This window comes from Balaenoptera borealis, assembly GCF_965194805.1.
Source record: "Balaenoptera borealis genome assembly, contig: HAP1_SCAFFOLD_1992, whole genome shotgun sequence".
NCBI classification, from domain to species: domain Eukaryota; kingdom Metazoa; phylum Chordata; class Mammalia; order Artiodactyla; family Balaenopteridae; genus Balaenoptera; species Balaenoptera borealis.
In genome coordinates this window covers 11,305-35,456 of record NW_028122271.1, presented here as the reverse complement: position 1 = coordinate 35,456, position 24,152 = coordinate 11,305, and the positions used below count along the sequence as shown (strand labels likewise).

At 43.7% G+C, this 24,152-nt stretch overlaps 1 protein-coding gene and 1 long non-coding RNA gene across 2 annotated transcripts in view; one reads left to right on the top strand and one right to left on the bottom strand.

The window, feature by feature from the left end:
* The window catches only part of LOC309622284 (uncharacterized protein), a gene marked incomplete at both ends in the record, with an annotated part of 37,023 nt that extends 24,830 nt beyond the window's left edge, over window positions 1–12,193 (bottom strand). The window contains 3 exon segments of the mRNA XM_082409406.1: window positions 11,047–11,378; window positions 11,382–11,573; window positions 11,579–12,193. Of these exon segments, the coding sequence (XP_082265532.1) occupies window positions 11,047–11,378; window positions 11,382–11,573; window positions 11,579–12,193 (1,139 nt within the window).
* Window positions 12,194–16,355: 4,162 nt separating this feature from the next.
* On the top strand, window positions 16,356–23,950 carry LOC309622285. The gene is made up of 2 exons (XR_014240676.1): window positions 16,356–16,484; window positions 22,274–23,950. It is a non-coding gene; the product is annotated as an uncharacterized lncRNA (long non-coding RNA).
* Window positions 23,951–24,152: the final 202 nt, after the last annotated feature.

Below are 24,152 nucleotides of genomic sequence, written 5' to 3'. Positions count from 1 at the left end.
ACCTTTAATGTGTCAGTTACCTATTGCCACCGTGATACTGTATAAGAACCTCGAAAATCTCAGTGCTTCGTAACAACAGACATTTGCTTTCCTCACTCATGGGCTTATGAGTCAGTTGGAGTTTGGCATCAGGATGCAAAAACGGTTTGGGTCTGTTCCACATGCCTTGTACTGAAACCCAGGCTACTCTGGGTATGCTGTTTTCATGTTGGTGGCAGAGCACAGGAGAGGAAATCCAACTGTGAAAGTGTATTTTATACCTCTTCTGACATCAAATGGATCGGTCTACATAGAGCCCACAGTTCACGGTCTTACCTTTACATACAGGTACTTGGTAGAAAGGACTCCTTTAAAAGAGAAATATTATTTGGTTTAATAATAAAAGATTTTTAACTCTGTGGATTCAGAAGTAAAATTTTAAAAAATATTTTAAAAGTATACAGAATAGGGCTTCCCTGGTGGCGCAGTGGTTAAGAATCCACCTGCCAATGCAATGCGGGGGACACGGGTTCGAGCCCTGGTCTGCGAAGATCCCACATGCCGTGGAGCAACTAAGCCCATGTGCCACAACTACTGAGCCTGCATTCTAGAGCCCGTGAGCCGCAACTACCGAAGCCCACGCGCCTAGAGCGCATGCTCCGCAACAATAGACGCCACCGCGATGAGACGCCCGCACACCGCAACCAAGAGTAGCCCCCGCTAGCCGCCAACTAGAGAAAGCCCGTGCACAGCAATGAAGACCCAGTGCAGCCAAAAAAATAAACACATAGAATAAATAAGTTCAAACAATAAATAAATAAATAAACATAAATTTAAAAAAAAAAGAACACCTAATGCAGGTGGGAAGGTGAGAGGGCCACTGTAAAGGTCATCTATGCTACATGTACAAGAACCCCGAGAGCACACCAATAGGTACCACATTTTTCACTGCTGTAGCCGATCATTCCCCCTGTACTACCACACTGTAGCACTCCCTTCCCTCATCTACTGCTATAGTCTCTTTGGAAGGTGTTTCACAACTCTTGTTATGAGAGTGCCAGTTGAACTGTCCTCACTTCCTTCATTTATACCAGGATTGAAGACCTTGTAGTCCGAGATCCTGTCCAGAGAGCAAGCAGGCTAAGACTCTGTCTTTGTTGATGTATTTCATCAGAAAGGGCTCTACCCCCTCTCCTAGTTCATGGTGTGAAGCGTTCATAGCCTCTTGGGAAAGTGGGGAGAATGGAAAGGACTCTATATGAGAATGCTAGGCTTTGTAAAACATTTCAGTTTTTTAAAAATAAGACTCATTTTCTATTGGACTGACAACAGTCCTATGAAATACAAAGAAAGCCGAGAATCAGTGACAGGAAATGATCACCAGTAAGAATTACAACAGTCACCGCTTACCTCGTAGCTTACGGCACTGTCCATGGTCCTTAAGAAGAGTTAGTAGAAATGCCTAGCCCATCTTGCCCTTGAACCCCTTAAAAGGTACACGACTGCTGTGTTGGTGTTTAGGGGGAGCATCTCACTTACCAGGGACTGACTTCTCCCTTGATCCCTCTGTAGTGATGGAGACTTCCCCGCTGATGAAAAATTCCCTGGGATTGCAACCTCCAAGCCAGACAGCTTTCCTATGGAAAGACAGAGAGCTTGTAAAGATGAAACACCAGTCTGCGGGAGAAAGGGAAGAAGAGAATGATGGAAATCGTTTCTGGGAAACTATTTTTACATTATGTTTTGTTTGTTCCTGGTAAATAAACTGAAATCTTCTTAACATTAAAACAAAATCTAAACCACTAAATTCAATAATACAGGAGTATAACTTTTGAAAAAAATTTCTTTGGCTGCGCAGCATGTGGGATCTTAGCTCCCCAACCAGGAATTGAACCCACGCCTGCTGCATTGGAAGCGCAGAGTCTTCACCACTGGACCACCAGGGAAGTCCCAGGAATATCACTTTTAAAGGAGAAGTTATAAACCCCTTGGTTATATGAACTGCAGATTTTTAGTAAGAAGTCAATATATTTTTTGTTAGGCACATTTTATGTTAGGCTGTCTCCCTGCACAGGATGCAGGCGCCTTGAGAATGGAAATCATATCCCTCTATAGTACGTCCCTCTTCTTTCTGCCTTGCAGTTTGCTGCTCCACTTGTTCAACCCCACCTAGTAATAACCTATACTTCCCTCGTTCCTGTTTTCCCATCTTGAAAACAGACAAAAGGCAACCAAACAACGCAAAGGTCTCAACAAATAAGGGATATCCAAAACCAGAGATGGCCAGAACTTCTGTATCCCTCATGAAACCTAGCCCGGTGTTCAATATGTAGGTATCATTAATACATGCGTGTTGACTGAAACAGTTTAAACTCAATTCTTCCACTTCCCAGTTTAGTTTTAGTCCTCATACAAAACGTGATAATCAACTTGCTTAATGCTAGGGATCACAGTGAAAAATAATATCTGAACTGACTTCTGTCAGATGAGTGAGAACTAAGGTTAATTCAGTGTATCTGAAGCATAGAAAGTGAGGGCACAAGTGGCACAAGATGGGGCTAGAGAAGCAGAGAGGATTCTAGACCACGCAGAGTCTTAAAGGCCAACAAACACTGTGTTTTCTATTCTCAAAACAATGTTTGTGAGCGATGTTTATGAGCAATGTTCCAACTTGCCTTGAAGGTTTTTTGTGTGAAGAATGGATTGGAAGGAAACAAGATATATGGACACTAGTTAGGACCTAATCGCAACACACAGGCAAGTTCAGTATTAGGGTGTTGAGGGAGAGCTGACAGATTCCAAAGAAATTCAGGAGATGAACTGAAGCGGGCTTAATGGGGTAGGAGATGGAGGAAAGGAAGGTCTTAGGGAATTAAAGGGTTTACTGCACACATGAGCAAAGTCTCAAAATTAATCATTTGAACGTACAGAGGTAGATCTCTCAAATGACTCCGGTTAGGAAGCAACGGTACGCCCTTTAGAATTCCTACAGACAACACAAATCAACTGTTTCGATGGAAAATTCGGCGGGACCGGTGCGTTTTTTCACTCCAACTTAGCTCCAGTTCCTATTACTCACATCTTCTGTGCCAAAACAACACAGCTGGAGGAACTGAAGGGGATTCCGTTTTGGTAATTAAGGAGTGTCCCCAACACTGACAGTCCCATCTTAAAAAGCACTCCCTCTGCATTTTACCCGAGGAGCAATGGCCAGAGCCTCCCTTTGAAAACGATGGGCAGAAATGAGAACATCACACACTGTCCCTTTCAGCTACTGTGAACTGAGCCGCGAGACGACCAATACCCCCTGGCACAGCGCGGACGGGCCAGCGCGCGGGGGCAACAGGGACAGGAGACAGCACAAGAGACGAAGCCCAGGCCCAGGGGCCAAGGCCTATTACCTTTCCGGCATGTGCAAAACATAAAACAGAAGCAATATTGTAACAAATTCATTAAAGACTTAAGAAAAAAACAAAAATCAGATGCTAAAGTGCCTACTCTAACCACTATACTATATTGCTTCTATAAAACAAGCACTAAACCTCAGATACAGAAAAAAACCCTTTTCGTGTCCTCACACCTAGGTCAAAATTACAAAGCGTTAATTCAGGAGACAGAAAGGGAAGGAATAAATCTGAATGAATCTGAGTCAGAACACAGTGCTATATAACCTTAGGCAAATTCCACAATACCCATGCCTCAACATGGCAAATTCCACAATACCCATGCCTCAACCTCCCTATCTATAAAGGAGTTAACCACACCAGCGCTAACCATTACTTGCCTCCTGGTAGCTTGTGAGTGTTAATTAATATTTGTAATAAATACACAGATCATCAGTTGAAAGAAACAAGGAAAACTACAGCGTTATTATTATTGCCTTGTTGCTAGAGCTAAACACCACAAATCAACATAAATAACTTATGTACACCAAGAATGTAGGGTTTGAATATGTACTTTGAAAGGCCATCATATAATTAGTTGTTTCACCTCTAATTGCTTTTCCTTTTTTTTTTTTTTTAATTTAAAAAAGCAATACAGGGACTTCCCTGGTGGTTCAGTGGTAAAGAATCCGTCCTGCAATGCAGGGGACGCGGGTTCGATTCCCGGTCGGGGAACTAAGATCCCACATGCCGCGGGGCAACTAAGCCCTCGCACCAAACTACTGAGCTCGCACACCTCAATGAGGTAGCCCACGTGCAGCAAACTACAGAGCCCACGCGCTCTGGAGCCTGCACGCCACAACTACAGAGCCCACGTGCCACAACTAGAGAGAGAAAACCCGCACGCCACAACTAGAGAGAAGCTCTCATGCTGCAACGAAGAGCCCGTGCGCCGCAACGACAATAAAGATCCCACATGCCTTAACGAAGGTCCCGCGTGCCGCAACTAAGACCCAATACAGCCAATCAACCAATCAATCAATCAAGTGGGGCGGGGGGAGCAATACAGGAATTTCCCTGGCAGTCCAGTGGTTAAGACTCCAAGCTCCCAATGCAGGGGGCACGGGCTCGATCCCTGATTGGGGAACCAAGATCCCACATGTGGCACAGCGTAGCCGGAAAAAAAACAAAAAAAGCAACACATACCCTACGGCATTTATCCCAGAGAACGCATGTTCGCACAAAAAAAGGTACACAAATGTCCACAGCATCTCTATCAGTAATAGTCAGGAAATGGGAAAAAAACTCAGATGTTCTTCAATGGGCAAGTGATTAAACAAACTGAAGTACAGCCAAACCATGGAATACTACTCAGCAATTAAAAAGAAAGCGGCACTGGGACCTCTCTGGTGTTCCAGCGGTTAAGACTCTGCACTCTCAATGCAGGGGGCCCAGGTTCCATCCCTGGTCAGGGAACTAGATCCCGCATGCTGCAACTAAAGACCCGCACAGCCAAATAAATAAATAAATAAATTTTTTTTTAAAAAAGAGGAGCACTGTTGATTCATGCAATTTGGATGACTCTCCAGGGAATTACACTGATTGAAAAAGGCCAATCCAAAAGGTTGCATACTGGGAATTCCCTGGCGGTCCAGTGTTTAGCACTCAGCACTTTCACTACCTGGGCTGGGTTCAATCCTTGGTCGGGGAACTAAGATCGCACAACCGGCAGCGCAGCCAAAAAAAAATTTTTTTTACTTAAAAAAAAAAAAAGGTTACACACTATATGATTTTATTCACATAACATTCTTTTTTTTTAATTAATTAGTTAATTTATTTTATTTTTGGCTGCGTTGGGTCTTCGTTGCTGCGTGTGGGCTTTCTCTAGTTGCGGCGAGCGGGGGCTACTCTTTGTTGCAGTGTGCGGGCTTCTCGCTGCGGTGGCTTCTCTTGTTGCAGAGCACGGGCTCTAGGCACGCGGGCTTCAGTAGTTGTGGCACGTGGGCTCAGTAGTTGTGGCTCCCGGGCTCTAAAGCGCAGGCTCAGTCGTTGTGGCGCATGGGCTTAGCTGCTCCGCGGCATGTGGGATCTTCCCGGACAAGGGATCAAACCCATGTCCCCTGCAATGGCAGGCAGATTCTTAACCGCTGCGCCACCAGGGAAGTCCCACATAACATTCTTGAAATGACAGGTTGCCAGGGACAGATAGGGCCGGGGGAGTGGGAGATGGGCCATCTTCCCCAGGGGGTATTTTCCCTTGATCATCTGCACAAAAACTTTATTGCAACTTTATCCACTGCACTATCAGATCACTATGATTTGGTGGGGAGTGGGGGAGCAGCAGTGGCTATAAAATGGCATCAGGAGAGATCCTGTGGGATGGAAATGTTCTCTATCTTGACTGTGTCAATGGCAATACCCAGGTTGTGACAGTATACTATGATTCTGTAAGATGTTACCATTGGGGAAAACTGGGTAAAGGACACACAGGAGCTATCGCACTATTATTTCTTACAACTGCATGTAAACCTACAATAATCTGGACACAAAAAGTTTAATCAGAAATGAAGGCAACACATGCCTCTTGTAACAAGTAAAACAATAGTCTGTGGTCAGTCTCTTTCTCTACCCGTCCCATTCCCTCCCTCTTGAGATAACCATGCAAACTCACTGCTCATACAAACAGGCATGCATTTAATACTTTCTGTTTACTGTATCAAAATGGGATCATACATACTACATATTACCCTGCAGCCTACCTTCTTCACCCATCATCCCTATATCATAGAGAGCTTAAAAAAAGAAAATTTTTTTTTAAGTGCCAAGCAGGATGGCAGGTATAGAAAATTTTCTGACTAGGGCAAATCTGACAAATGTTTACCGTGCTAATGTGCCATAGCTCAGCCAGGTGCATTCAGTGAGAGCACAATATGCAAGTAGCATTCTAAAGAGATCTGCAAAAAATGCAAGGTCTTCAGCAGCTCTTCGAGGATCCCATCCCCCTCTCTGCCTCCTCCATGGAACCATCCCATGGAGGTTGAACAGTTTAACTCCATTTGCCCCTCCTGCTGTTTGTGCTTTCGTTGTATACTTCTGTTCTACATCTCCACAAGACATTATTATTGTCACTTATTTACAAAATAACATATAAATATAAAGGTGTATGTACCTGGGTATATGTACATGTATATATTAGACACACACACACTTTAAGTGCTCTTTGTTCTTTCCTGCAGTTGTGTTCTTTTTTTTGGGGGGGGGGGGGCAAGTTTTTATATTGGTAAAGTTCTGTACTACTAGAAATATAAGATTTGAAAAGAAAAGTGAGACTTGAGGATCATCTGTGGAGCTTATCCTCATTCTCCTGCTGACGCATTATATGTTTATAATTTGAGAACTGCAGATAAATACAAACTGGTCTTCTCCATACTTGCTCACTAAGGAATTCCTCATTTCTAGGAAACGTCTATTTCAAGGAAAGGAAACAAACAAAAACACCTAGTGCACTAGATGATTAAAAGGTACACATTTTATAGCCTGAGTTCGAGAAAAAAATTACCCAAGAAACGGCCTTTTTCCCTAGGAGCCAGCTTCTACTAGGGGAGTCTAGGGTTCTCTAGGCAAAGAAAAAAAACTTGCCAGTTTAAACAGAATAACAGAAACGTTCAGCCAATCAAATATACAGAACTCATCACTTGCAGTGAGGAATGAAAGGCCTGTATCAACAGAAAAAATAAATGGCACCGGCAACGTCTGCAACAGAAAACAAACAGGAAATCCTTTAAAAAGCCAAAATTGCAAAGACAGATGAACAGGGTATGAAATTACACGCCGGGCAATGCACCTGTTAAAGGAAAAGAGGCGCACACCAAGTCTGAAGTCTTAAGAATTCGGTGTTTAACACTACTTCTGCATGCTGCCCAGCAGAAAACTCGGGTCCTGGCTTAATCCACAACGCACACTTCATTTAAGGAGGTGAACTGCTTGGTCTGACTCAGTTTCTTATTCTGTAAAATGAATGCAACACAGCTGTCGTGAGTCCCCAAAGAATTCTGCACAAACGCTTTGTAACTCCAAAGTGCTGTGCAAATCAGAGCAGCCCTTCTCTCCTTCACATTCGTTGGACTTAGAATTTCAGAAGTTTAGCTGAAAATACAGACGACTCGGAAGCAAGGGACTGAGAGTGGCCCACACAGGTGGAAAGAAATGCAGAAACTGGAGCACCTCATACAAACCGCAAGAGACCACGTTCACGTGCACACGTTATCAGTGACAGAAAACGCCACCGGTAGCAACTGTAAACCACTGAGAGGACCAGCAACGACATGTGTCCAAATCCAGCCGGCAGCACAGCCTCGTCGGCGGCAATGCCTTAAACACAGCTCCCCGCACTCCGCGGCCTAACAAGATCCACTTTTTCCAAAAAGTTTAGCAACTTGCCAAGTACACTGGCGTAGTTCACCTTTTTTAATTGCTAAGCAAACATGCAGGGGAGTTGAGACAATCAAGGGAATGTTCAGCCTTCCTCAAAAATAAGATCCAGGAAATTCACGTTTTGCTTGAACAGTTTCATGTCTAAAACTGATCACAAACCTCTGTTTGATGTTGTTTTCTCGCTGCTGGCCAATGAGCCCGGGAAAGAGAACCAATTCTTTCAAACAGGGAGGGCTCTCTGCACTCTTCAGCTAAACCAGCGAGGCTTTACCACCGTCACGTTTAAAATAATGAGGAGGATGCCTCCATAGAGTTTACCGGGCTGCGCTAATCACGAGGGGCCTCGGGCGCCCAGGGCGGATCCCAGCGCCGGTGGCCGCGGGACCGGACCCCCTCCCCGGGACGCGGCCGCGGGACAGGACGCCCCCCAGAACCCCTGCCCGGGACGCAGCTGCGGGACAGGACGCCCCCCAGACCCCTGCCCGGGACGCAGCTGCGGGACAGGACGCCCCCCAGAACCCCTGCCCGGGACGCGGCCGCGGGACACGAAGCTCCCCCCTCCCCAGGAACCCCTCCCCAGAGCGCGGGCCTCGCCGCCGTCTCGCAGCACCCGCCGCGCTCACCGCGGGCCGGGAGCCCCCTCAGGCCGACTGGCCCCCGCCCGCCGCCCGGCCTCCCTCCGGCCCGCGCCGCCCGCCGCGCTCACCGCGTTTTTCTTCTGCACCATCTTGTCCATCTTCTTGGCAATGCGGACCACCTCGTCCTCCATGGCCCTGGCAGGCCTGCCCCGCGCCGGGCCGCGGGGGACGGGAAACGAGCGGAGCTGGCCGGGCGGCAGGTAAGCCCAGGCGTCGGCGAGGGCCCTCACCAGGCGTCACCGAGGCGCTTCTTCACTCACGACGACTGCGACGGCGGGGGCGGCGGCGGCGGCGGCGCTCCTCCCACGCAGGCAGCGCCAATCGAGCTCCCAGCTCGCGGCGGCGACGGCGGCGGCGCTCCTCCCACGCAGGCAGCGCCAATCGAGCTCCCAGCTCGCGGCGGCGACGGCGGCGGCGCTCCTCCCACGCAGGCAGCGCCAATCGAGCTCCCAGCTCGCGGCGGCGACGGCGGCGGCGCTCCTCCCCCGCAGGCAGCGCCAATCGAGCTCCCAGCTCGCGGCCGCGGCGGCGCTCCTCCCCCGCAGGCAGCGCCAATCGAGCTCCCAGCTCGCGGCGGCGGCGGCGGCGGCGCTCCTCCCCCGCAAGCAGCGCCAATCCAGCTCGCGGCGGCGGCGGCGGCGGCGGCGCTCCTCCCCCGCAGGCAGTGCCAAGCGAGCTCCCAGCTCGCGGCGGCGGCGCTCCTCCCCCGCAGGCAGCGACAATCGAGCTCCCGGCTCGCGGCGGCGACGGCGGCGCTCCTCCCCCGCAGGGAGCGCCAGTCGAGCTCCCAGCTCGCGGCGGCGGCGGCGGCGCTCCTCCCCCGCAGGCAGCGCCAACCGAGCTCCCAGCTCGCGGCGGCGACGGCGGCGGCGCTCCTCCCACGCAGGCAGCGCCAATCGAGCTCCCAGCTCGCGGCGGCGGCGCTCCTCCCCCGCAGGCAGCGCCAATCGAGCTCCCAGCTCGTGGCGGCGGCGGCGGCGGCGGCGGCGGCGCTCCTCCCCCGCAGGGCAGCGCCAATCGAGCTCCCAGTTCGCGGCGGCGGCGGCGGCGCTCCTCCCCCGCAGGCAGCGCCAAACGAGCTCCCAGCTCGCGGCGGCGGCGGCGGCGGCGCTCCTCCCCCGCAGGCAGCGCCAATCCAGCTCGCGGCGGCGGCGGCGGCGGCGGCGCTCCTCCCCCGCAGGCAGTGCCAAGCGAGCTCCCAGCTCGCGGCGGCGGCGCTCCTCCCCCGCAGGCAGCGCCAAGCGAGCTCCCAGCTCGCGGCGGCGACGGCGGCGGCGCTCCTCCCCCACAGGCAGCGCCAATCGAGCTCCCAGCTCGCGGCGGCGGCGGCGGCGGCGCTCCTCCCCCGCAGGGAGCGCCAGTCGAGCTCCCAGCTCGCGGCGGCGGCGGCGGCGGCGGCGGCGGCGGCGGCGGCGCTCCTCCCCCGCAGGCAGCGCCAATGGAGCTCCCAGCTCGCGGCGGCGGCGGCGGCGGCGCTCCTCCCCCGCAGGCAGCGCCAAACGAGCTCCCAGCTCGCGGCGGCGGCCGCGGCGGCGCTCCTCCCCCGCAGGCAGCGCCAATCCAGCTCGCGGCGGCGGCGGCGGCGGCGGCGCTCCTCCCCCGCAGGCAGTGCCAAGCGAGCTCCCAGCTCGCGGCGGCGGCGCTCCTCCCCCGCAGGCAGCGACAATCGAGCTCCCGGCTCGCGGCGGCGACGGCGGCGCTCCTCCCCCGCAGGGAGCGCCAGTCGAGCTCCCAGCTCGCGGCGGCGGCGGCGGCGGCGCTCCTCCCCCGCAGGGAGCGCCAATCGAGCTCCCAGCTCGCGGCGGCGGCGGCGCTCCTCCCCCGCAGGCAGCGCCAATCGCGCTCCCAGCTCTGTTCTTTTGTTTTTTTTTTTTTGAATTCTGAGATTTTTCATTTGAAGTAAATCTTAAAGCTATTAAATTCACAAATATGCTAATTTAAATACCCAATTCTATTATCTAAAACACACATTGCAAACATACAAATATCTATTCTCTCCACATGTCAGAGCCCATTCATTTCATGGTTTGGAAATGGGGAGAATAGATCCCCTTAAACTGCAAGTCAGCAGGTGTTTCTTTACAGTTAACTTTAGCAAAATTCATACAAAATATTAATGAACAATGATCTTCTTTACTTGTTAACTCACAAGGAAACACCTTCAAAACTGCATTTTGTTAAAGTTTCTGTACTAAAATGTAGAAAAACTGAACTACACAAATATTGAAAAGTTTAAAATTCCTTAATTTTTTATTCCTGGTACCACTACCACAATTTACAGGGCAATATACCTGATGTAATGAAAAGAAAAAGACAAAGCTACAACAGATAAAAGACCTCAGGAATGTACATCTAATTGACCCTCCGTTGCATGAATCAATAGCTGCACTTTTTGCAAACTGTGGCTAGGACAGTCCTGAACAAGAAGGGTTTCCTGTTTAAGCTGCAGTAACTTTTCTGACTATGGATCATCGTTCCTTCTGCGGCAGGTTTTTACAGTTCCTCTAATGCATTTGGGACGACTGTCTCAAAGTAACCTGCAGCTTTCCTGACAACTCCTCGCTCTCTCTCCTGCTAAGAACTGTAGCCCTTTTCTTCTGAGTTTTGAGAACCTTCTGCTACCATATCCACCACTTCCACCACCAGATCCATAACCACCACCATAGGGACTTCCCGAGCTTCTTCCACCAAAACTGCCCCCCTTCATGGGTCCATAATTTGATTGCTGTTGTCCACTATAATTTCCAAAATCATTATAGCTCCCACCACCACCACCATAGTTACCTCCAAAATTTCCTCCTTCATTGTAAGCATCATATCCTCCACCACCGCCACCATATCCACCATCTTGGTTTCCATATCCTGGTCCACCACCACCATAGCCTCCTCTACTACTGTAACCAGGACCACCACCATCGTTACCACCGTCGCCTCCAAATCCGTTTTATCCACCATCACCTCCTCCATAACTACCTCTGCTGCCACCACCTCCACCACCACCAAAGTTTCCACCACGGCCAAAGTTACCTCCACCACCTCCAAAGTTTCCTCCACGACCCATAAAGTTGCCAGATCCACCTCCACGACCTCTCTGTGATCCAGCAGATTGCATTTCTTGTTTAGAAAGGGCCTTTTTCACTTACAATTATGCCCATTAATAGTGTGGTATTTCTGAACAACAATTTTATCAACTGTATCATGATCATCAAAAGTTACAAAAGCAAATCCTCTCTTTTTTCCACTCTGCCTGTCTTCCATAACTCCTATGGTTTCAATCTTGCCATACTTTTCAAAGTAGTCTCTCGAATTACATTCTTCTGTATCTTCTTTAATACCACCAACAAAAATTTTCTTCACTGTTAGACGGGCACCAGGCTTTACAGAATCCTCTCTAGAAACAGCTCTCTTTGGTTCCACTACACGCCCATCAACCTTGTGTGGTCGAGCACACATTGCTGCATCCACCTCTTCAACCCAAGAGTAAGTCACAAAACCAAAGCCCCTGGAACGGTTTGTCTGGGGGTCTCTCATCACCACACAATCTGTAAGTGTGCCCCATTTCTCAAAATGTTCTCTTAAGCTATCGTCTGTAGTTTCAAAGCTCAGACCACCAATAAACAGTTTTCTCAACTGTTCTGGTTCCTTTGGATCATGGCCCTCCTCCCCCCGGCGGCGGCGGCGGCCGGAGTCGGGCTGGGGGCGACCGGGCGGCGGTTTTACCTCCGTTTTGAGACCGGACTCGCCTCTTCCAACTCGAGTTCAATATGGGACCGAGAGCCCAGCTCTGTTCTATGTTGGGCCATTTTACTTCAGCCCAAAAAAATTTCTTCTAGTATTCCCTAAGGTCTGCTGGGGATCAGTTTTCTTATTTTTCATTTATCTGTATTTGATTTTTTAAAATTGATTCCAATTTTCTGTTGAGATTCTCCATATTTTAATCTATTAATCCCCATCTTTTACTCTCAATATAGTCATTTTAAAGTTCTGTGCTAACTCCAGAATCTGAATTCCCTCTAAATCAATTTTTCTTGGTTTTTTTTTTTTGTTTTTTTTTTTGTCTTAAGTTTTAGTCACTTTTTCCTGCTTCAGGAATTTCATAATTTTTGATTGTGTGCTGGACGTGGTGAATAAAAAATTCATAGAGACTGAAGATGCTATTACTTTGCACCAGAGAAGATTTACCCTTTTCTCTGTTAATCAGAGTGGCTGATCATTTCAGTCATTTCAGGAATTTTACTAGGTCAGAACTGGGTTGGAGCTTTAGTTGTCTCATCCTACCTATGATTTTTCCTAATTTGTGGCCTCCCTGGATTTTTGCTGTGAGCCTGACAGGTCTTTGATTCTTCAATAAATACAGTCAGTTATTGACTTCAGTCTTTCAGATGTTTGAATTCAGCTCTTTAGGCTCTCAGTTCTCACAGCTTCAGAGTATGGCAAATGTAAGGAGAGACCAGCTATGTATTTGTTGCCGTTACACTTTCTCAGTGAAAATTTGTCTCATAAACACTGAAACATTGCAGATGACTTCACTTTTTCTGACTCAGCCCCCTTCTTGGGGATGGCACTTCTGGGTTTTTACTGTGAGTCTGGTAGGTCTCTAATTCCTCACTTTGGAAAGTTCTCTCCCTCAGGCATTAGGTATTTAGCTTCCTGCTTTATATAGGTTCAAAAACTGGCAAATGTCTTGAAGAGGAGACCTAATGATTGTCACAGGCCCCTTTATCTAGCGGGATTTGGTTTGTTAGTGCCATGACTGTGCAGGAAATTTCACTCTGCTTTCTTGGCTCAGTCCCCCATCATCCTATACCACCCTGACACTAAGGAAATGTCCTGTGGGGGAAATCGGCTTGACATTCTGCTAGATTTCACTCCATCATGCCAGCAAATGAGTTCATCAAAAGATATGGTGATTTCTCTTTTCCAGTGGAGTATGTCTCCCTACACCAAACCCCTGCTCCAAATCTCTAAATGTCCCTCTCTAGCATATTAGTTGATATTGTTTCTTGATTGCTTCCTTAGCTCGATGATCTTTTATTCAAGTTTGTTTGCTCGTTGCAGCAGGAGTGATGGCCTGTGCCTACCTAGTGCAGGCATATTATTATGGAGATATGGCTTTGGTCCCAGACACCACAATAAGGAGAATATCATAAGAAAGCAAGTCACACGAGTTGTTTGGTTTCCCAGTGCATGTAAAAGTTATGTTTATGCTATACTGTAGTCTATTAAGTGTGCAATAGCATTATGTCTAAAAAAAGTACATATCTTAATTTGAAAGTAGACTTTAAGAATGCTACCCATCATCTGAGCCTTCAGCAAGCTGTAATCTTTTTGCAATAGTAACATCAAAGATCACTGATCACAGATCATGTAACAAGTATAATAGTGAAAAAGTTTGAAATATTGTGAGACTTACCAAAACATGACATAGAGACACGAAGTGAGCAAATGCTGTTGGAAAAATGGCACCACCAGTAGAGCTGCTTGACACAGGGTTGCCACAAACCTTCAATTTGTAAAAAAAAAAAAAAAAAAAAAAAAAAAAAAAGCATTATCTGCAAGGTACAATAAAGTGAAGTGCAATAAAGTGAGGTATGCCTATACATCCTGCCTCAAAGCAGAAATCCTATTTAGATCACCTTTAATTTCTCTCTATGATATATCAATAGTTTTCTATTCTAATAGGGTTCTTACATTTTTTATTACACTTATTATTAGGTATATGATGTTTTGATGATAATGTAGATGGCATATTTTTTAGTTTTTAATTTTATAACTTTTCAGACACAGAAAAATGTTAGTGGAATTTTTTAATGTTTGGTCTCTTATCTGGCAACTCTTCTAAAAACTAACTGATATTCTAATAAGTTATCTGTAGATGGTTTTGGATTTTCTGTATCCTTAATTATATCAACTATGGAAAGTGACAGTATGATTTCTTCCTTTCTTAGCCTTATATTTCTGATTTCTTTTTCCTGCCTTACTGCTAATGCCATTTAATACTTTTACTAATAGGTTGAATAGAAAAGGTAAGAGTTGGCATTCTTATTTTGTTCCTAATCTTACAGTGGACGTTCTCCACATTTCACTATAAATAGGATGGTGGCTCTAAAGTTTTTTGTAGTTTCCCTTTGCTATGAGTTTTTAATCATACATAATTATTGAATTTTATCAAATGCTTTATCTGACTATACTGATATGATCATATACATTTTCTCCTTTATTTTATGGATGTGGTGCATGACATTTATTGATATTTGAATGTTAACTCACCTTGCATTTCTGGAGTAAAACAACTTGGTAGGAATTCACACACACACACACACACACACACACACACACACACACACATTCACTCACTCACACACTCTACATTTGATTGTCTAACATTTTGTGTATGATTTTTGCTTCTGTATACATAAGGGAGATGGGCCTATTTTCTTTTCTCATAATTGTCCTTTTAATTAGTGAATAGTATATAGAGGGTAGAGATTTAAAAGACCTTTTAAAAGGTCTTCTTCTTCTGTGATATAATACAATACAGTATTACTCCATTTTTTAAAAATGACCTTTTTCATTTTCAAATAATTTCAAATCTGCAGAAAAGATACAAACAGAGTTCCCTTTACCTCTCTCCCAGTTTTTCCTATTGCTAACATCTTATACTACCATAGTATATTTTTCAAAATTAAAAAGCCAACATTTATACATTACTATTAACTAAACTTAAGACTTTTTTTGGATTTCACCAGTTTTCCTGTTAATGACCTTTTTCTGTTCTAGGACCCAATCCAGTATATCACATTCCACTTAGTTAGTTGTCATGTCTCCTTAGTCTTCTCTGGTCTATGACAGTTCCTCATTCCTTCCTTGTTTTTCATGATTTTGACAGTCTTGAGGAATATTTGTCTGATATTTTGTAGAATTGTTCTCAGTCTGGGTTTGGCTGATGTTTTTCTCATGATTCGACTGGAGTTATAGGTTTTGACAAAGAATACCGCAGAAGCGAAGTAACCGTCTCATCACATCATAACAGAGAGTATGTAGTGTCTCCGTGACATCACTGGTGATGTGAAACATCATCACTTGCATAACATGGTGTTTGCTTGGTTTCTCCACTGTAAAGTTACTTTTTCTCCCATTTTATACTGTCTCTGGAATTCAATCATTAAGGCCAGCCCAGGACTGGACTTAAGGGGAAGATTAAGCTTCACCTCCACCTCCTTGGGGAGGAGATGGATGCCGGGGGGGGGCGGGGGGGAGGTTACCTACATATGGAATTCTTCTGTTGGCAAGATTTGTCTTCTCCCTCCCTCCTATTATTTATTTATTTATACACTCATTTATTTACTCCATTATGTTTTAATATGGATTCTTTATAATCTATATACATAATTACAACCTTAAAAACCTCTGGTTCCCCCACTGACATATAAACTTTTTGAGGAAAGGCTCTGTTTCTTTTTTATTTTTGTACACTCTATGCGTTTAGCATAGTCCCCTAATTTATAGTGGACTTCCAGTAATTATTTTTTAATGGATATCTTTCCACTTCAACTGAAAAGTACCCTTTCCTTATATAATAGCATTCTAAATCCAAAATAAAAGTAGATTTTAAAATAAGTAAAAGTAAACTCATGCATGATCACCCTGTAATAAGTATGTAAAAAAGCACAGGGTACTGCAGAAATAACTTAACCATTTGAGTTGGATGTGTCTCCAAAAAATATTGAAGCCACATTTGGAAAGAAATTACAGTATTTGATAAGCCAAGGATATGACCTGCTGTGTGCTTTCTCTTTTTTGTTCAGATCACCAAAGGAGATTAAGACCCCGTTTTCTCCCTTCTCTGGAAAATTATCATCTGATGCAGTCACTCAGATAACAACAGAGAGTCCAGGAAAAACCATGTTTTCATCTGAGATTTTTGTTAATGCTGAAGATCGTGGACATGATATTCCAGACCTCAGTACACAGAAGTTGGGCAAAGTTCCTGTCAAGTTTGCTTCATCATCTTCAGTCCAACAGATTACTGTTCTTCATGGCACAGATGGTAAGAGAATTTTAGGTCACATTACCAACTTTTGTGTGTCATTAACTAAGAAATTTCTTGATTGGGTCTTTCTAGTTAGAAAACCTAATTTTAATTTTAAGCATTAGGTTGTACATGATTAAAACATCTTTTATTTACATAGCTATGAAGAGAATATAATTTATTATGTTTTTACTTCAATTTCTAGTGAAGTTAACAACCTATGTGAAACTCATGCTACTTGTGGCTGACGTATTTTCAACTCATAATACTTGTCATAAGAATGCAAGTAGTTCATGAAAACATAAAAACTATAGAGGTTCAATTTTAGGGAGGTAGATAACTATTTGGCATTGTTTCTTTTACTATTGTTTTGCATGATACAGTGAACAGATAGCAAACACAATACCAGTCTATTTCTTGCTCAAGAAACGTTGAGCAGGGACCCAGGTTGACTGTGACTCTGCTTTCTTTAAAACATGGAACCTTGGATTCATCATCATAGTCAACTGGAAGGGACGAAAAGCATGGAGGAGCACATGTTGGGAGGCTTTTATGGGCTAGGCCTAGGTGTGGCCCACATCACTTTCCACTGACTAGGAATAGTTTAGCTGTGCTTTCCAGGATGAAGAAGAAATGAGTTTTGGTGAACAGCTAGCAATTTCTACCATAAGGTCTACATTTAGAGTGTTCCTATGCTATCATGACAGTGATATTTTTATAGTGCTTATACTATATAACATTCAAAATTATAGCAAGTTATTTTCTTTTTCAGACCAGTAACTGGAAAGTTAAGTTCCCATTCTACCTCCAAATGAGGGTGGGAACTTTCAATTACTAATTTTAAAGTATTCAACAGTTTGTACAAATCTATTCAAAATATATTTTAAGTTTTCCTACTTGTGCAAAAAGTTTACCTGTCTGTAGGTATAAATGGAATATGCCTAAATGTATAAAGAAAATTGCTTAGTTCCACATGTAAATTGCACTGAATTTAATTTGAATAAATACATTTATATGTTGAAATGGTTATATTTCTTTTCTTTTTTTTTTTTTTACTTTTATTTATTTTATTTTTGGCTGTGTTGGGTCTTCATCGCTGCGTGCAGCCTTTCTCTAGTTGCGGCGAGCGGGGGCTACTCTTCGTTGCGGTGCACGGGCTTCTCATTGCGGTGGCTTCTCTTGTGGTGGAGCACGGGCTCTAGGCGCGTGGGCTTCGGTGCATGGGCTCAGTAGTTGTGGCTCGCGGGCTCTAGAGCGCAGGCTCAGTAGTTGTGGCACATGGGCTTAGTTGCTCCGCGGCATGGGGGATCTTCCCGGACCAGGGCTGGCACCCGTGTCCCCTGCATTGGCAGGCGGATTCTTAACCACTGCGCTATCAGGGAAACCCGAGATGGTTATATATCTTATACATTTTTATTGTGATATAAAATTATGCCCCCCAAATGTATAGTCTAATCAATATCACACAGAACACCTTTAATGTGTCAGTTACCTATTGCCACCGTGATACTGTATAAGAACCTCGAAAATCTCAGTGCTTCGTAACAACAGACATTTGCTTTCCTCACTCATGGGCTTATGAGTCAGTTGGAGTTTGGCATCAGGATGCAAAAACGGTTTGGGTCTGTTCCACATGCCTTGTACTGAAACCCAGGCTACTCTGGGTATGCTGTTTTCATGTTGGTGGCAGAGCACAGGAGAGGAAATCCAACTGTGAAAGTGTATTTTATACCTCTTCTGACATCAAATGGATCGGTCTACATAGAGCCCACAGTTCACGGTCTTACCTTTACATACAGGTACTTGGTAGAAAAGACTCCTTTAAAAGAGAAATATTATTTGGTTTAATAATAAAAGATTTTTAACTCTGTGGATTCAGAAGTAAAATTTTAAAAATATTTTAAAAGTATACAGAATAGCATGTTGAATTTATGACTATGTGTCCACTGCTCTGAATTAACAAATTAAGAGTAATATGCTATATGTTTATATTTAGTTCCATTTGCAAGTTTTTTGAAGGAATAAAGTTTATGGTTGGACTTTCTTCTTTACCCTTCTGCAGTCCTTTCTTTCTCTCCCAGGAACAACCATTATTTGCTGAATAGTCGCTTCTTCCCCCAGAGATAGGCAGTCCAAAGTAACTTTAAGACTTCTGCATCCAAACAGAAAGTTGTTGAGAATTTCAAAAAGCCACTTATCTTGCCTCTGAATTCTCCATCTCCACATGGTAGCCATTCTTGCCCTGGGTCCATTGTAATTCTGCCCAATTGTTGTTGTCCATTTTCTGCAAACTTTGAACTAAATGGTAAATTTAACCATCACCACCAAGCTTTATATACACTGGTGGAGGAAGAAAACTACTAAGTCAATATTCTAACAATAATGACTACAGCAACGTCCAAAGAGAAGTAGAGGCTACAGCCTATTTTTCCTGTTATTTAAATTCTTCCAGCCTCTATACATTTCTTCATTCTCCTTGAATTCAGCCAGGTTCTCATTGGCTGGGGCTTTGCCTGATAGGTTGGTACAAGTATTCCTAAGTAGTCTAAGGCTTTGCTAGCCCTGCATAGGTTTAAGGTCATTTTTTGTTAATTTCTATGACCAGGCTTGGTAAAGTGGTCCCCTAGGTGTAAGCCATACTCCTACTGACTTTCTTCTTTTAAGGTAACCTTATTTCTCCCTGATAGTTAAGGTCAATTGTAGTTTTAGTCAACACTATGGCATCCTATTCCCTGTATTGTTTCAGTGACATAAAGAATGTAAAATGACTAGATGGCTCCTGTCTCCCGGTAGAAGTGCCCCTCCCTTATTTCTAAGATCTTCCATCAAACAAAGCAGAGTCACAGAGATAGAAAGCAAAAGATTTTAAAGGCTTCTGCCTTTGTTCCTAAATATATGCATTCTGTCTGTAGGATAGGCAAGTGCCATATGTGGTTCTGAGCACATGCCGTATTTGGCAAGCTAGCATTCCAGCCTCAGAAAGTGATGCCTCCCAGCTTGTGCCATGACAGTTATCAGTAAATTGTTCACTCGCTTTTTTGTTTTTGAGTTTACCATAGCTGTGGGTGATCAGGCTTGTGAGGAGAACAGTGACTCCCTTTAGGCATCAGCCTGTTGTCTCATTTCCTTCACTATGAAGTCAGTTCCTTGGTTGGAAGCAGGGTACTAGTAATATGGATTCCATGTCAAATCATCAGAATGATGGAGTGGTCAAGGATGGTAACACAATTCTAAGTAATATAAAAGTTGTTATTGCGTCCAGAATGAAGGAGATCTCATTCTACTCTGGGACTATCAGACTCTGTCTAGAGTATTTTGATTTTTATAAACTAGACATGGGCAACTAGGAGTCCATCTAGAGGTGATTACAGGATGCAAGAGAAGACCATGGTCCATAAGGATAAACTGAAGAAGCTGTTGTGTTTAATCAGGAGAAGTGGTAGCTATCTACAAAATTCTATTTGAATGAGCAGTACAACCCCATGAATACTGAGGAGTAACCTAAACAAGAATTTTATAGGACTCATGTGATGGCAATACTAATCCTTTGTGTAGGCATAGAAAAGGAGAGTAGACTAAAAGGAGGGATGGGATATTTCTGAATGGGAAAATTGAATATTTAAAGATGTCATTTATTCCCAAATGAATTTAAACTCTAATGTAATTCTACTCAAAATTCTAATGGAATTGTTCTTTTGAACTTGTTTAATTGATCTTAAGTTTTTTCCGGAAGACTAATAAAGAAAATACTGGAAAAGAAGAGTAATGGGGAGGATAAATTTTAGCAGCAGCCGGTGGAGTGTTTTAATGGGATGCCTGGAAGTTGCAGACATTATTCTCACCCTTGACCTATGGGCCCAGACTTAGTCATATGTCCATACATGTCTGCAAGGGAGATTGGGAAATACAGTGTACAGATGAGCAGTATGTACCCAGCTAAATATCAAAATGCTGTTACAGAGAGAGAGAGAGTTTCTACCACATCATGAAAGAAAAACAAGTGTATAGAAAAAGATTTCAGGGACTTCCCTGGTGGCGCAGTGGTTAAGAATCCACCTGCCAGTGCAGGGGACACGGGTTCGAGCCCTGGTCCGGGAAGATCCCACATGCCGCAGAGCAACTAAGCCCGTGTGCCACAACTACTGAGCCTGTGCTCTAGAGCCTGCGAGCCACAACTACTGAGCCCATGCTCCACAACTACTGAAGCCTGCGTGCCTAGAGCCTGTGCTCCACAACAAGAGAAGCCACTGCAGTGAGAAGAGTGAGAAGCTCGCGCACCACAACGAACAGTAGCCCCCCCACACCGCAACTAGAGAAAGCCCGCGTGCAGCAATGAAGACCCAATGAAGCAAAAAAATAAGAAGAAGAAGAAAAAGATTTCATCTTCTATAATAATCAAATTACTACCATGTCACAGACATTTTAGAAAGAATTTTAGCAGTTAGTATTTAAAAAAAAGAAACTTTATAAATGACATAATTTTTCACTCTGAAATCAGAAAACTTATGTGAAATGGGGCAGCAGGGGAGAATGGGTATGCTATAAACAGGAAGTCTTTATTACAGAATTCTTTATTATTGAAAATTTAATCCAGCCTAAATTTTTAACATTATGAGAAGGGTTAAATACACTTAATGTGTAGTAGAATGATAAAAAATGTGACGATAGGAAATAAAATGAATATTTTATTATCAATGTAAAGTAGAAAAACTGAATTCCACATTATACATACTATACACAACTATGTAAACAAATAAGAAATACAGAGGAAAGACCTGTAGAAATACATTAAAATATTAATAATAGTTATCTTTGAGTGGTAAGACTTTGTCTTTTTTATTTCTGTGTATTTTTTTAATATTGAGAAGTTATACTTTTTTAATGGGAAACTTATTTTGAAAATCTGCCACATAGAAGAGAATTAGATTTACTTTCTATGACTCTGGAGGGAGAACCTTCAAAGATCAGTAGTAGGGGTTAACAACGACCAGGTTTGGGTTCAATATAAGATAAAGTGTTTCTTAGTTAGAGCCATCTAAATATGGAATAGATTGCTAGGAAGTCGTCTTCTCAATGAATCCTACCCTTACCACTCTATTTAAACTGCATCCTGCTGCAATTTCCCAAATACTTCTAATCTTCCTCAGCATTTTCTAATTTTTGGGGGGGGAGTGGCTGTTTTGGGTCTTTGTTGCTGCACACGGGCTTTCCCTAGCTGTGGTGAGTAGGGGCTACTCTTCGTTGTGGTGCATGGGTTTCTTATTGTGGTGGCTTCTCCTGTTGCAGAGCGTGGGCTCTAGGCGCACAGGCTTCAGTAGTTGCAGCACGAGGGCTCAGTACTCGCAGCACAAGGGCCCTAGAGCACGTGGGCTTCAGTAGTTGCGGCACATGGGCTCAGTAGTTGTGGCGCTCGGGCTCTAGGGCGGGCGGGCTTTGGTAGTTGTGGCACGCAGGCTCAGTAGTTGTGGTGCACAGGCTTAGTTGCTCCACAGCATGTGAGATCTTCCCAGACCAGGTATCGAACCCCTGTCCCCTGCATTGGCAGGCAGATTCTTAACCCACTGCACCACCAGGGAAGTCCCAGTATTTTCTAATTTTTTATGTCACTAATAATTTATAAAAATACTAGATGATTTACTTATTTAGTATGCTAATTGTTTACTGTCTATCTCCCTCTTCTAGAATGCTAGTTTACTGATACATTCCAAGAATCTTGACCACTGCTTGGCACATTAAAGGTGCTTAATATTTGTTCAGTTAATTAATAAATGTTTTCTTATTAATTATTCTGATCTTTATGTCCTTAGGCCAGCCTTTACTGTTGCCATATAAGCCTTCTGGTAGTACAAAGATGTACTATGTTCCCCAATTAAGACAAATTCCTTCATCTCTGGATTCCAAGTCAGACACCACCATTGAGAGCTCACACTCAGGTATTATGCAGAAATTATTCAAAATTTTATTTTTTGAAATTTTATTTGTGGATTGGCTGTTTAATTCTGGATGACATATGAAAGCTCAGTGCTCTTTAATCTTTAAGTGAAACATGGAGATTTTCATGACACAGGCTCTGGTTCAGATAGGTGAGTTATTTGGTCAGATGTATTGTGTACACTCAAACATTTGATAAATATTTGAAGAAAATTGTATGAACAGTTACTTGTTTGGGTTAGTGGACTCCATCTAGGACAAAGGTTTCCAAGTTTTCTCTGTTCACAGTCACCTTAGTGTTTGGGTGATTTCTTTTCTCATCATCGTGGGGATATAAATCATCAGCAGCATATAAATACATGAAGTATTTTTTCAGACACTAAGCTATTATGTTATTAGGGTATAAAAATACTTAGCGTTTTGATCTTACAGCTTAATAAGCAAAAATATTTTTCGTTTTGTGTTTGAAAGAAAACATTTTACTTTGTTCAGAAATATGCATAATTACTTGCTAACGAGATATGTGTGGCTATTAGGGCACAGTTTCTCAAACCTTGAGATGAGATTGGACACAACCACCCTCATTTATTGCTTTTGTTACAGAAACCGTCAAAAATCCAACTCTGCAGAGATACAGACAGCAGCATTGAAAGGAATGTAGCAGTATCTAATGTTGAAACTTTAAACTATCTTTAGCGATTAGTTTTTGTCCTGTACACCAGATATTACATATCACTCTTTCTCTAGAATTTTAAAATATCCCACAACATCCCTGTGAGATCACCACAATAGAACTGCAGATTTAGAAAATGAATAGCATCCTGTGGAGGAACTGAATAAATATTTTCTGTGGAAAATTATAAGGATACAGAGTTGGTATGGTGCGGGGTTTTGATTGTTGGGATAACATATTGATTGGTCCACAGGAGTTGACTTGGTTCAGTTTAGATATAAATTGTTCATGATTTGTCAATAGACATCTTTATAGGTGTAGAAATTAAAAAGAAAGTAGTTGTCCCTGGTCTTACGCAGATTTTCTGTTAATTTTAAGAGGACCCAACTAGTATCTAATGGTAACTGAGTTAAAGCCCCGATATAATTGCTCCTGATTTCCCACTGTGATGCCACTGAAAAAAAGAACCACAAAATGCTCATATGTTAGGATTGATTATGAAGCCTATAACCAGGAACTGGAAGAAATTTTCACTACCTGCATGGCTATGATTTTAAAAACTCACTTAGTGGCTACGAGACATAAAACAAGCTTACTTAATTGATTGTAGGTAGGAAAATCTTTTATCTCAGTCTCACTTTCAGCCCCCTAGTTCAGAAGACAGAATGTACCAATAGAAGTCTAATCAGGTGTTCCAGTATTTTTTGAGGCCTCCTGTGTACTTCTATTCATTTACATCCTAACTCTTCCCTTTGGAGACATTAACTTTGAGAAAAATTGGACAGTAGTGGGAAGAGGAAATGACTCAGGGATGGTACACTGTATCCTGAGAAATACTGTCCGTATAAATAAAGTACTGAATGCATCAGTTAGACAAGAAGAGATCTGTTGGCTATATATACTTGAGGTTGTCATTTATCATGTTCTGCATCTATTCTGAGAGTGAGGGAGTTGACAGTAGAAAATAATAGTTTCTTAGACCAGTAGAGCTGATCTAGATGAAAGCCTAGGAATTGTTCTGATAGATAGTGTCTATTAGTATGTTGTGATTCTATAGATACTAGAAAGATCCAACTAGAGTT